The sequence below is a fragment of the Alligator sinensis genome, unplaced genomic scaffold (genome assembly GCF_000455745.1).
Source record: "Alligator sinensis unplaced genomic scaffold, ASM45574v1 scaffold232_1, whole genome shotgun sequence".
Taxonomy (NCBI): Eukaryota; Metazoa; Chordata; order Crocodylia; family Alligatoridae; genus Alligator; species Alligator sinensis.
The window spans coordinates 275,483-289,795 of NW_005842517.1; the positions used below are offsets into that span (position 1 = coordinate 275,483).

Consider the following 14,313-nt stretch of genomic DNA (forward strand, 5'->3'; position numbering starts at 1 on the left):
CCCCATCTGGGTCTGGCAGGTGCACAGCAGGTCACAGCCAGGCAGCAGCCCCCACTGCCAGACTGCTGCAGTGTGTAAAGTGTGCAGGGAACTCTCAGGGCTGCTTCAGCAATCCAGCTGGCACAAGGGGTAGTGTCCCCCGGTACCAATTGTATGGGCCCCAGAAGCTCCTGAGAGTGAGTAGCCCTGAGCTACTTTCCAGGGCAGCTTTTTATACTGCTGGGGACAGCACAGATGCTGGCCCTCGGCTTTAGCTCTCCCTGGCTGCAGATCTGGGAGGAGCCAGGCAGGGTTATTTTGCCCCAAGTGGCACAATTTGTTCCACAACAAAGTGCGTGTCCAAGCATGTGCCCTGTGGCAAAAAGCCCTGGCTCAAATTTGCGCCACTTCTATTTGAGCTGCTGGAAGCGCACATGCTTGCATGTGTGGATGTGCCCATCCTGTCTGAGTTCACCGACACATCAGCACAAGTTCTGGCTGGAGCCACCGCTTTCGCACAGCTCTAGAGCCTGTGTGGGTGTGAACACCAGTGCTGCCTGTCCCCTGAGTCTGGCAGCAGAGAAACAAAGAGGGGATAAGAAGCAGTGTTGTTCATTCCCTGGACTCTGGAGCTGCATGAAAGTGCTGACAACTGGTGAGCTCAGAGAGCGGACCGCACAGGCCAAACTGCCAATGCCTTTCTATGTGGCCCTTGACCCACTTCCGATTTTAAGGTTTGGCCCACTTCTAAAGAAAAATGTTGAGCACCACTGACTTGCACCAGTGCACAGAACAGTATTATCTAGACCAATGGAACTATATCCTTACACTGGGGCTACATTTGCTCCCATGGTTTCCTGTATGGCCTAAGCAACAAAGGCAAACAAAATTATAAACACAAAGAAATTGATTTCCTACCAATAGAGCTAGGGAGCTGGACCTCACTTATCTCACTTATATTACAGCTGGCAAAGCACAACACCCATATTATAGAAGGCTATATTATACAGGCTAAAGTAATCAGAGAATTCCTGGATGATTTACATGAGGGAGCCACTTCAACCAGCTCTTGCATAAAATTACCATATGTTAACTTCTGAGGTCAGGAGACATATTTTAAAAGTTGAAAAATGCATTTTCTGACACTGGGGATGGGAAGAGCTGGCAGGGCTCCTCGCTGCACACAGACAGGGATGGGCATCTCTGGCAGCCCTTGTCCTGCCAAGTCCAGATGCCAGGAAATCTAATCAGGGAACGCCCACGCAACAGATGCCAGGCAACCAAACCCAGGGAAATCTGATTGAGTGGGCCAATCTCAGGAGTGAGTCTGATGAGGACCTCTCTGGCTAAATCTTTCTGTCACCAGAAAGTATGAGAGCAGAACGGAAATGAACATCTGTGACCTGAATCTCAGTTTTGTGGTTCCACCCTTCTCTGCCAGTGGAAGAGGAAGGATACACATGACCTGCTTGTTTAGGAAACCTTTAAAACACTTGTTCAGGGCACAATATATTCTCAGTCAATATTATACTGGCATCCAAACACTAGGGGACCAAGAGAAGGACTTCATTAGAAACAAAACAAAAAACAAACAAAAAAAAGACTCTGCCTCCCCTGACTGGCTGTTTTTCACCCATTATCTTCTCACCCCAGATTTAGTCTTGATGGGTGTTTATAGACGTGCTCTGGGAGGCAGGGGGGAAACTTTAATTAGCGAGCTACGCTAATTAAAAGCACCCAAGCATCATAGATATCAGCATCCCCGTGCTGAAGAATAGTGGCAGGGCACTTTGAACTAAAGCTCGTTGAACGAGCTTTAGTTTAAAGCACCCTGCCGCTGTTTTTCAGCATGGGGATGTTGATATGCATGATGCTGGAGCGCAGTAATTTCTGCGCTCCAGGAGACTCGATTAATCGAGTCTGCTCTGTGGCACTGGTTTTACAGTACATCAGAGCAGTGTTGCGGAAGGCCATAAGAAGACAGAAAAAGTGGAGTGGAGAGGGAGGGAGGAGAAAGGGAAGGAAAGTCTCTTGTGTTCAAAGGAGTTTTGGGCTCCCACAAGCCTAGTAAGTGCATTTTATGCAAACCAGGGCAGAAGGAGGTAGTGATACAGGATTCTATAAAGGAGTGTGTCCATGATCCTCACCTGTTATACCCTGGCCGCATTTTAGATACCTTCTTAAGGAGAATGTGCTTTTCTACATCGCTGCTCTTGAAGGCCTTTATCTTTGATTCTCTGTATTAGGCCAGAAATGTCAAAATACGGAAAGGGAAAACTAATATACATACCTTCTGTTGCCACAAACCACACAAAAAAGAAAGAAAGAGAAAAAAAAACAAACAACAAGCCAAACACCACTGTAGATGTTTTGCTTGTGTGCATATATATGGAATTAAAGGCATCCCACAGAGGTGTGGCTTACTTGTCACAAGCTTAAAGCACCCATAAGAAACTGGCCTCAGCAGTATGGCCTTTAGAACCCCAATGAATACTGTCTGTCCATCTGTGCACATCTTAAGTCTTCCTGAAGGATGGCAATTCTCCAGTCTGCTGCTGATTGTACCACCCTGAACATGTATATTTGGCAAACTCGCCTGTTGCTATGTAGCTACACAAAGAGGGCCATGCTGCCCAGCCTCATCCTGATTCACAGGGACCCTGACCTTTGGTTTTGGAAAGGACCACACCCTGGGAGAACGCAGTTCACAGAAATCCCACTCCAGTTCCTTTAGGGCACAGCTGTCCAAAAGGACGGAGCAAAGGTAAAATATAAGTGGAAAAAAGGATGCTTGTGGCTAACGCACTGGAAAATAGTTCAAGAACAGTTTATCTTTGGAAAAACAGAGCCCCTACAACATTGCCAAAGTCAGCAAGATGAAGGATGAGCTATAAGGCGGTGCGATTTAAAATGGTCTGGGGCAGCAGTAGCTTAGTCCTGTAGTAAGTATTCCCAATGTTAAAGGAAAATTTGCTGATGTGGGGCCATACCCAAATTTCCACCCTTTTGGAAAGAAACCCTACTGCTCACCACTTTTAGTTTGCATCAGAACACTCCACAGTACCAGTCATTACCCAGAGAGGTTGTAGAATCTCCATCCTTGGAGGTTAAGTCCCGCCTAGACAAAACCTTGTCTGGGATGACATAGGTGGGGATAGTCCTGCTTTGAGGAGGGGGTTGGACTAGATGACCTTCTGAGGTCCCTTCCAACCCTAATTTTCTATGGATTATATTACAATTTATCATGCCAAAATACTTGAAATGAAGCCATAGATGTGAACAGAATCTACAATTAATTATAATTGAATAAACCCTTGGATTTTTCCAAGAATTAATGTTTATACCAGAAAAGAACTAAACCCCAAGCATACAAACATTCTAATGACACTTATACAAGAAATAAAATAAACCTCAAAAATCATGTTTGTAGCAAGTAAAGGATTCCAGCTCTTAGTGGTAGGTTTCTTCTGCAGCTTGAAATGAATTATTGTTGCTAACCTTTCAACCGGATCCCTCAACATGACGATGAGTTTGGCATTTGGCTGGAAGGCATGGATAAAATCCTGGATTAAAAATGGAGGCTCTCCATCAGTGCTGTTGTCATAGAAGAAAATCCAAGCATTGTTATCCCACATTGTTGAAGCACTGGCCTCTCCTAGAAATACAAAACATTTACGTTAATAACCGAGACTCTACTGAATTATGTACGCTGGCATATAAGGCAGGTCCTTTGCTGGTGTATCAGTAGATGTCTATTGACTTTATTATTAGACTTAGGCTAGTTTACACCAGCTTAAAGGTCTGGCCAATGTTTGTACAGAACTTGAAAGATGTACTGTAATTTTATTACAGTTACAGTGAGAGGAATTTTTAGATTATTATAATTATATTATTCACACATTGTATTTATGAAAGTGTCTGATAAAAGTTCAAGTGTATTTTATTTAGAAAAGGTGAGGCCAGCATTTGAACTCTTGTGGTTGTAGTTATTCTGCAGAATTAACCTGTAATTCAGGTAGGAAAATGTGTACCTTAAAGATTTTCAGTACTTTATTAAGAACTCCTTGCATTTCACACTCACCTAAATTCAGGTAAGTCAGGCTCAAGTGAACCATGTAATTTGCCATCCCAAGAAAAAAAACAAACAAACAAGCAGCCAGTCGAGTAGAGCAATAGTACATAGGACATGTAGCAGTGTTGCTGACTACATAGGCAATATGAAAAATAAACAAGTCAACCAAGTCAATCAGTTTCCAGTTAATTTAATACATATGGATGGCTCCAGATATAAGAGAACAGAGTGCTCCTGCACCAGGATGTAAAAAGAGACCAGAACTAGGGAGCCTTAAAACAAAATGGGCTCCATATATACTACTGCAGAAATGTATTTTGGGAGCAGGATCTGTCCAAAATATAGGTATAAGAGAAACATTAATCAGTCTATGGATTACATGGCCTATGAAGGAGGCAATAAACAGCAACTAAACAAGTCACAAGTTACTGCTAGAGTGTCTCTGCAAATACTCTGCAACTTCCCACCCATTCAGCCATTGCCAGGGTGTCTGAAGAATTAACATGCTCCTTCATCTTGGCCCTCTTGGAATTCCTCTCCACACAATCCAGATAGGACCATATTCTTCATGTAAATAAGGGTGTGGAAAGTAAGCAACACTTCTTCTGGCTGGGGATTTGGCCCAGAAAGTGCTTGCTTTTGCATATCTGCTTTCAGTTTACTCATGCAGAAAGATCAACAATAACTCAAGATGCTGGTCTTTTGTGGTTAGTTCAGTGTAGCTTGTATGCAGAAGCCAAAATCTTTTAAAAACAGAATGAGTGTCTGAATTAAATGGGAAAAGAAATTAAATTCCACTCTCCACTTGCTCCCAGAATCTTAATTTCTCAGAGCAGCAAAATAAATAAATAAATAAAGCAGCCTACTAATTTGACAGTGCCCCTTTACACATCATAATACAATTTTAATATCTGTACAGAGAGAGCTATATTCAACACACAATAAATTCATCACTGTTCTAGTCGAGCATTTATATATCAAATTACTTCAGCACAAATCAAAAACACACCAATTTTTCATATGGACTTAAAGCACATACCGTATGATTAAAATGTCTACTTTCATTAAAGAATAAATGTACAATGTCCTTATCCTGAGATTAATGGAATAAAATCATGTAATGTTTTCATAAAACATTCTTGTGAATTTATCATATTAATGATCAAAATAAATGCATCCTGCTTAGAACGCCTGAAGGTGGAACAACAGTGTCCTCTGGTTCTTCTAAATATGCACTGTTTAATCCAAGGAAATACAATTATTACCTAATAAAAATAGAATTAAAAAAAGCTTAAGGTGTGAAAACAATGCAACATTCTGAACTTAAATATTTATAGTTTTAATTACATTTTCATTTGTAAGTCCAATAATGCAGCATCCTCCCCAAACCCAATGTTCATGTATCATGTAGGCTTGACTAGGTTGTTTTCTTACCAAGGTCATAAAAAATAATTCAATGAGCATAATTATTCCAAACCCTTCCTGTAAAGTTAATAAAGAGAACACAACCCTAGTAACAAGAACACTTAGAGAATAAAAAAGCTGAACTCAGGCAAACGCTGTAGCACAAGGTACATAATCAAATATGTAGTATATAATTTAAATTAGTGAACTGAATTAATACATGCATTTTGCCTATGTCACTGGAGATCACAATCTACATAGGAAGAATTTCTGCAGCTATCAATGATAGCAAAACTCTGGAAAAACTGGCCCTACAAGTCTTGGTAGCCAAACCAAGACTTTTATTTAAGAAAATTTCAAAGTGTCTTCAAAAAACTGAGCACCTAAAAACCAAAACATTTTTATTGAAATGCCCTTGCACTGCTTTGTAGGACCATGATATGAGTGGCTCATGACCCAATTGGTCTTTTAGACTTCCTCAGCAAACTACATCTGTAATAAGGCACCATGGTAAGAAGCTCCCATGATTTACATGGTGACTCAAGTCACAGAGGTAAGTATACTTTATCTAGAAGACGTAATCCAGCCAGAGAGACCAGAGAGAGAGGAAAACAGGTAGCCAAACTGTAATACCCATCAGGCCATGGCAACAGTCTTCTTAAATTAAAATTTTCAATTTCAAACCAAAATATTCAGTCAACACATTTGGCTTGTTCCACAGATGTAATTCTGTGCTATGCCTCTTGATGCAGCTCAAAACTAGCTATCTTGGAGGAATCAGGCCTAATAAACAGGTTTCAGCTACTTTTGAGCCATCCTGATTCGGGGCTGTTCTGGGGCTAAAACAGCCCTGGGTATAAGTAACGCATGTCAAGGCATCCAATTTGTGGGGAGCCCAACTTGAAATGCTTACAGATGGTGGTATGCCTCTTTTCTTGGAGTCTGAGAGTAGGGTTGCTAATGGCAGCCTTGCACTCTACTTGTCAGGGGTAGTCAACCTGCAGCACGGGTGCCAGAAGTGCAGCTGCTGCCATGCAGCTATTGTGTATGGCATACAGGCATTACACTGAGAAATAGAGTGAGGAGTGAAAAGCCAAGCGTCAGATGGGGCAGGGAGCATAAGGTAGGGACTAGAAAGAATAGCAGCAAAACAGGTAAGGGACAGGGATCGGAGTGACACTCAGAGGGTGCAGGGCAAATTTGTGGCACACCTGCCAAGAAGGTTGTCCCCATTGGCTTTTGTCATGGCAATTCTCCCCAGCCAGCTGCAGGACATTTATCATACCCATATTCCAGTAAAGGGAAATATGTGGCCCAGAAAGTAGGTGACAATGTCTATTATATGTGCCTTGAGTATAGGCATGTTTTGCACTAGGCATAGTGTATACGCTATGACAGACAGCAACTTTGTTGAACAACAAAAGATACCAGAATCTATGCTCTTCAGACTGCAATTCCTGAGCCCCAAGTAAGTCAAAGGCAGGGTAAATTTGCCCCTTACAGACCAACCAAAGTAAACTGATTGATCATTTAATTGAATCTACTTATCTATCTACTACCTACCTATGCAATATAGTACAAGCTTTCATGAGTTGAACACTTCACCAGCTTGCCATCTTTGAGCTCATCTCAGAAACTGTACCATAGTCATGTTCAATAGGCTTCTGAACAGTATACTTCCCACCATTCACCTACAGGTGTAGCCTTTTGGTTTACCCTGACTGCTCAGGTAATTCCTAATCCAGTCAAGACTGTGTCTCTCTGCATTATGTAAAGCCACCTGAGTATCTCTCTCTCCCTCTTTCTTACCCCTCCCCTCACTCCAAAACTAAAGATTTTGCTAAATCTTGTCCCCACATTTACTGCTTTCCTAGGCTCTAGCCATAGACAATCATAGCATTTTGAAAATCCAGTGACTTGTCTTCAGTGGAAAGGTAAAGTAGCACATCAATTATTACAGTAGGTCAACCTCTCCTATAGGCGTTCCATCCCTATTAAAGTTGCAACAAATTAGGTATAAGCATCTTTCTTAAGCAGTTTTTACCTTACCGATTATGATGTTGTTCATCCTGGCATGCTCTTTTGTTGAGTCACTCTGCAACACACCCTGAATCTGGTGTGCTGCCAAGTCAAATAAATCAAGGTAATCCTCCACTGGGTAGCGATCATGAAAGCCATCCCTCAGACGAATTATTCCTGAAAAGAAAAGTTCAATGACTGCAAAGAAGCTAGAAAATCAAAAGACCAGATTCACAGTTGGTGCAAATTAGCACAGCTCCATAAATATGAATGGGGTTCTATTAGCCTACATCAGCAGAAGAGTAGGGCCAACGAGTATAACTAGGGACCTACCAAAATCGCAGTTTTCACGGAAACTTTAAAATCGTTAGATCCCTCACAAAAAAGCGCAGGTACTGCAAAAAAAGCATGCAAATGGCCAGCAAGCAGGGAATATCTCCAGCGAGGGGTGGGAGGGCCCCTCATGCCTCTAATTGGCTGAAGGGGCCCAACTGTCCCACCCTTCCCCAGAGATTGACAGGTGGCCATCTGTCAATCTCCAGAGGGGTGGGACTTCTGAGGCCCTCCTGGCCAATCAGAGGCATAGGGAGGGGGGGCACCCTGCCATGCTCCACCATGAAAATGGCAACTGGTGCCACGGTCGGACCACAAAATTGGCCCCAGTTTCAGGGCCCAAGATAAAATATAACCCAAGTATAACCCAAGATAAAAATGTCAGTAATAAAGTAGCTGGGATCCACAATACCGTAAGATTAAGCTATATATTCACACTGACAGGAAATAATTTAAAATGCTCCGTTTTATAGTCCCAGAATGAGTAACCTGCATCTATTTTCTTCTAAATTTAGCTTTTGGAAGGAATGTAGCAGACCAGATTCCATTTAATTTATGCCAATATAAACTGAAGTAATGTCAGTAGGCTTTCTCTGTCTCTATGATACTACAACTGAAAGCAGAATCTGCACATAAATCTGTAAATCACACACACAGTCACTCTTAATAAATAAGAAAATTGGCATACTGTAAGGCATCGATTATCTTGCAACAGCATCTTTCTGCAGCTTCTTACTTTGAAGTCAATTTTGTCTGATGGCATCAAGCAAAGTTTCAAATAGGCTAAAAGAGTGGGGGGGGGAGGGAATTCAAACATTTGGGGGAAGATATATTATGTATAAGTTTCTTTTACCTACCAGTAATAGTAAATTGCACTCGTAGCATAATAAAACCCACATTTAACCCCTCTCCTATTCTAGAGCCTGTCCCTATAATTATAGCAAAGATTTTCTTTTTCCTCTCCCGCTCATCCTGGGATTTAGTCTACATCAGTAAGTCTCATTCTGCCTTTTTCAGCATCTCATGTATCCTCTCCTTTCCTCCCACCCCTTTTGTTAGTCCAACTCCTCCAGTTATTCCTATTCCTGTCCCCCTTCCTCATTTTCTCATGTGTAGCCTTCCCTCCCCTCCCCCCCTTCCTGCCTCTGACTAAGCCACTAGAGAGTCTCTAAAACCTTTAGAAAAGGAAACTGAGCTGGGAGTGATCCTGAAGCTGCGCAAGGATTCCTCTCCTGTTCATGCAGACTGGTGGATAAGCAGGGATCCTGTCACCAAAACAAAATTTGAAGAAAAAAGACCTGGCTGTGTCCTCTTCAGCCATCTAATAAATAGTCTAAGTAGGAGAAAGTTCAGCTAGGGACTTCCCTACCCTGTTTTCTCCAACTCGGTTTTCTCCCACTTAAGAATGTGCTTGCAGTGGACAATAAAACACTGAAGGTTTGTGAAGTTCAAGGAAACCTCTCATGCATCTGGTGCCAGAGAATGGTTTTGGGGGATGTGATGGTAGCAGCACCTGTGAAAAGATGCAGTGGACAAGAGCATGTCAGGCTGCAACAGAGCCCTGCTGTGCAAAAGACCCCCAACCAGCATGGGAATGGCCAGGGGATGGCTAAAGAGAGGTCTTGTCTAGAATTAGCTATCTTTGGTGGAAGTTAGTCAGTCAAAATCCTTATTAAAAGCTCTCAGTCTCAAGCAATTGGTGATATGATAAGTGGATTTTCTGCTCCAGGTGAGTGGTTTACTCTAGCTGAGCTAAAAGCCAGCAGCGACTTATTAAGAGTCATACATTTGATTGCGTGGAAGGAATCGTGGTCTTATGGATCCTAGTTAATAGTGACTCTCTCATTGTTAAATACATGAAGTTTAAAAAATAATAATTAGCAACCATTACTGTTCATGCAGAGCAAGGACTGAATTGGCAAGGAGTGTGAATTAGCCTCTCATCTTAATGGTGGCCATTCTGGCACACAGATGATCAGTACACTAATATTTCTAGAGATTCCTCCCTCCCCAGATTGTTAGGGCTGTAATGTGTTGTACGTATCAGTTTCCTCTTCTACAATAATTTAAAACACCCTGCTGTCTGAGTGGGGCTGGATTTGATCCCTGTGGGGAATGGTCCCAGGAACTTGTATTAGTCCTGAAGTTGAGTCCCGTTACCAATTCTCACCTTAGCCAAAAACCAAGACTAAAAACCTTCTATCTTTCTCTATCGCATTTCTTATCTTATCATTGTAATTAAGTATTTCTGAATGCCCCTAAATACTGGAGTAACTCATGCCTACTTTAAAATCACAATTCTGTTTTACGTCCAACATCTTACACTGATTTGCCTGGGAAGTAGGCCAAGCTCCAAGACACTGCCTTTGTCTTATGATACTTGATCTATGGAAATCTGACTGAGAATAAAGGGGCTTCAACTTCACATAACACCTGTGAATTTGGTTTTTTCCCATATGTACTTTCATGGCGAACACTATCAAGTCTGGATGTTTTAACTGACCAGCCCTTCATTTAAACTTCTAGAGACTACAAGTAGGGAACTCTCAGTGGAAAGCTCTTGATTCTGAAACTCATTTCCTCCATTGACCTGAAAGAATTTGAGCCTCTTCACCTTCAGGTCATGATGTAAGGCTTTTCAATTAGTTTCTGTCAGAGGCTAGTTGTAACAAATGAATTTGTTTTCAGTGGTCCTTAAGTCCAGCTGGGACCATGATGTTCCTCTCTTGTCTTCTTCCTATGTAGCACAACTCACAGAATATCAAACTGTTTACTGATGCTTAAACAAGATAAAATTAATGTCTTCGCTCTATTTTGTTGCATAACATTATTTTAAAATGATAGTATCCAGAAAAAAGTGTCTAGAAAGCATAATTTGTAAATTTAAACACTTTATTTATGATTTTCTATTTTATTTGTTAATGGATGAAAAAAGTAATATATAAACTCTCTCTTTCTATGGATGTATATATCCTTGTTGTCATTAGCTTTGCTCATTTCTATAAATACTTATATTAAAACAGGTATCTCCTTTTCCTCATTGGCTTTGTTTGTTAATATATAAAGGGTGTCTGGTGCAGATATATGAACAAAAAACAATATAACCCAGATGTTATTAGCTCTGCCCACTGTTACCGAGCCAGGTACATCAGCTGCACCAGTTTAACACTCTATGGTCTGTTTTTGCTCATTGCTGTTTGAACTCCAGTGCTAACATGAAGTGAATGAGGAAAGCTGTTTTTTTCTAAGTCTGAGCCAACTTTCTAGTGAGCTGCTGCTCTACAAATGAGGCACTGTTGTGTGTTTACTACAGGTCATTTTTTAGAGTATTTAAAGAAGAAAACATAAATAAAATCCAAAAAGACTGTAAAAACATTTCCTTGCAAGTGATATAAAACCCCAGCCCTCTGACTGAGCTGTAGTTTTGGCAGAGCAGCCAAAAAAAGTAAAGCTCCAATCTATACGGGCTCAAGTGTTCCCTTGAGCTCCAGGATGCATATGAGAGAGAGGCAGAGATCACCATTACACAACATGTAAGGGATAGAATATAAATATAACGTCTAGCAATGAACAGAAAAAGCATCACAAGCATCCTGATCACTCAAACTGACTTCCCTCAATTTTAACCTCAGTAGCTCACAAAGAATAGCTGTTCTGCTATACTGAGGAATCTTAAAACACACTAAAAATGCTCCCAAAAGGAGCAGTGATTTAAGCAAAGCCAGTAAACTACTCTGTCCTACAAGGGTCATTTTCTCATGCTCAAAAGGCAATATCAATCTTAGAACAATGGTAAATCAAAAATGAAAGAGAAGATACTGTCAACATAGCACCACAGTTCTATTCTTAGAAGCAATAGTATCTTTTATCAAAGTAATGCCCAGAGGCTCTGACATCAGGGCCTTATTATGCTGTGTGGCATACTTATAATTAGTAAGTCTCTATCCCAAAGAGACAAGACAGATAAAGAAGGATAAGATAAAGGAAGTAATGCTGTCCTCATCCTACAAAAGGGTGAACTGGTACAAAAGCTTGTCCAAGACCATAGTGCTAGTCTATGGCAGAGTCAGAAACAGAATCCTTATTCCTTGAGTCACAGTCCAGTGCCTTAGTCACACGATCATCCAGTACTAAACTTTAATTTAAAAAGGCATGGAATTTAAGCCTCCCCAGTGGGAAAAATAATGCACTTGCTCCACAGAATTCCAGACTCCTAGAATTAGTGATAGTCAGGACTTGATGAACCTAATTCAGGTAAATCATGAGCACTCTGGTCTACTTTCTGAGCACTGGACACCAGCGTCCCCTTCCTGACTTGACATTGTTCCAGAGGATAGGCGGTGACCTCTGAAGTTCATGCAGGTACATTCAGTGCACATAAAATTCCTGAAGGAGAACATCAAGTTTGTTCAACATTTGATCAGGATGATAAGATTATGAATGACACTAATGCTGTAAGCTGTACTTATTCATTCTCGGGAATTAAAGCTGACTACTATTAAAAAATAATATATCTCCCCTTCAAAGGATTCAAGGAGGCGTTGAACAAACAGCTCAATAGTACAAAACATTACTTTGTTGTTTAAATTTTCTATTTTACTGTCTATTCCTTCTTCAAATCTGCCCTTGCCAGCTGTTCAGGTTCAATTCCACCTCTCTTAGAAGCAACTACAGTTTTTTAAATTACCATAGGTAATCAGTCTTGTTAGGAAGCTGCATTACCCCAAAATGTGGTAATATAATATAAGAGAGAGTTTTATTTAAGATGACTACAATATAGGGATCCTACCCCATCTAATTACCACCAAAGCCCAGCTATATTGCTTCTCAAACCACAACTCTTTTCTATCAGATATTTACAGGAGAACTTGTTTACTGGTGATTTAATTCCTGAGTAAAGAATACTATAATCAATTATCCTGTTCTGACAATGCGGGAAATTTACAGGATAATGTATATTCAGTGATATTGTATAGTTAAGGCCTTGCACATTAGTTTGAAAATTTACCCCATAAAATCATCGGGGGGGGGGCAAAGACTGGAGGACACTGGTGGGGTTTTTCTAAGGCACTCAACATTGACTTCAGTAAAAGCAGAGTTAGGACAATATGGATGAGACAATTCCATCTCAAATATTCTGATAATATTTATGTGTATTATTGTACATATACAGAAGAACCTGCAGCTTGGTTGCTACAAGTGCACAGCACAATTAGCAAATAAGAGCTACACTAGGGATGCAGTCCTCCATCAGGTCATCTGGCTTAATGAAGGAGCAACTCTTAAACTGAAGAGTGTGAAAGAAGATTTAAGCTTCCATTTTAGCAGTGCTAGCTCTTCTGCAATGTTAGACTATATGTTTACTCACCAAATCGTTTTCTTGTCCACCAATGTGGTTCTTTAATTGCTGAGAATCTAACATCAGGATGTAACCTCAGTCTGTCATAGAGATCCGTTGTTCCACATTTTGGCTGGCCTATAATGTAGAAATGGGGAAGACAGCGCAGTCGATAGTGTTTGTCCTTATACTGATACAAGTGGTTCCAAAACACCTTTCTGAGGTAATCGAATATGGTTCGAAAACGCTTGGAATACAGTGCATACGAGTTTGTTGTGTAAGGATTTGCGGTAATGTTTCCTCTGTATTCTTCATACCAACATGGATTCTTGCTTTTTGGAAGGAATTTATTAGGAATTACTGAAAACATCTGCAATATAAAGAACAACAAATTCCAGTTAAAACATCATATTGTACAGCTACGCTTTCCTCCTTAGCACAGCAAGTGAACACAAAATAAGCCAGATGTGTATATTCCAGTCACCTTAATTTTTGGAGAAGGAAAAACATTTCTATATTTTAAGGCTAGTTGGGCCCATTATGACTCATCCCTAGTCTGATTCCTGCATGTCATGAACCACAGAATTTCACTCTAATTTGGGTTGGTCTAATAAAAGATATCAAATTCACCCAAGGAACCTTGTCTACTCTAATTCCTACACAGTTGGGTTACATTCTCACATTTAAGCGAGCCCATTTGAGTCAAGTAATTCATGTACCCATTTATACAAGAATCATATAGTGTTCCCACTGGGAACACACTCCCCCCCCACCAGTACATACAAGAAGCTTAATGATTCAATTTATTATTGAAGACACTAAAAAGGCTCCCATTGACAATTCTGAGAGTTGGAGCAGAGTCCAGAAAGAACAGAGAAACTGAATCCCAAAAGACTTAACAGAATGTACTACTTTTTTATTTTATTACCTAATAACTAAACTAATAATTTTATATAAAATGTAAGAGTGAAAGACTGAGGACAAGGCCACAGCTGCACCAGCTGCTTCTGGATAGAGTTGTCCGAGTCTACACAAAGAAATCTAGAACATCTCTAACTTCAATTCAGACCAATTCTAAACTCATTATTTACATTTTACTTAGTCTTTATTCTGGGATAAGTCCCATTCAGACTTTACCTGAAAGTAAAAGACACTGTGATTTTTGCTC

The 14,313-nt window shown here is 40.7% G+C and overlaps 1 protein-coding gene across 2 annotated transcripts in view; it reads right to left on the bottom strand.

The window, feature by feature from the left end:
* The window catches only part of CHST15 (carbohydrate sulfotransferase 15), an 82,170-nt gene that overhangs the window by 21,833 nt on the left and 46,024 nt on the right, over positions 1-14,313 (bottom strand). For both annotated transcript variants that reach the window (XM_014523653.2, XM_006031596.3), the window contains exons 3-5: positions 13,176-13,515; positions 7,505-7,651; positions 3,478-3,634 (exon numbers count right to left, since the gene is read on the bottom strand). In XM_014523653.2, the coding sequence (XP_014379139.1) occupies positions 3,478-3,634; positions 7,505-7,651; positions 13,176-13,515 (644 nt within the window). The remainder of the gene's footprint in view (positions 1-3,477; positions 3,635-7,504; positions 7,652-13,175; positions 13,516-14,313) is intronic.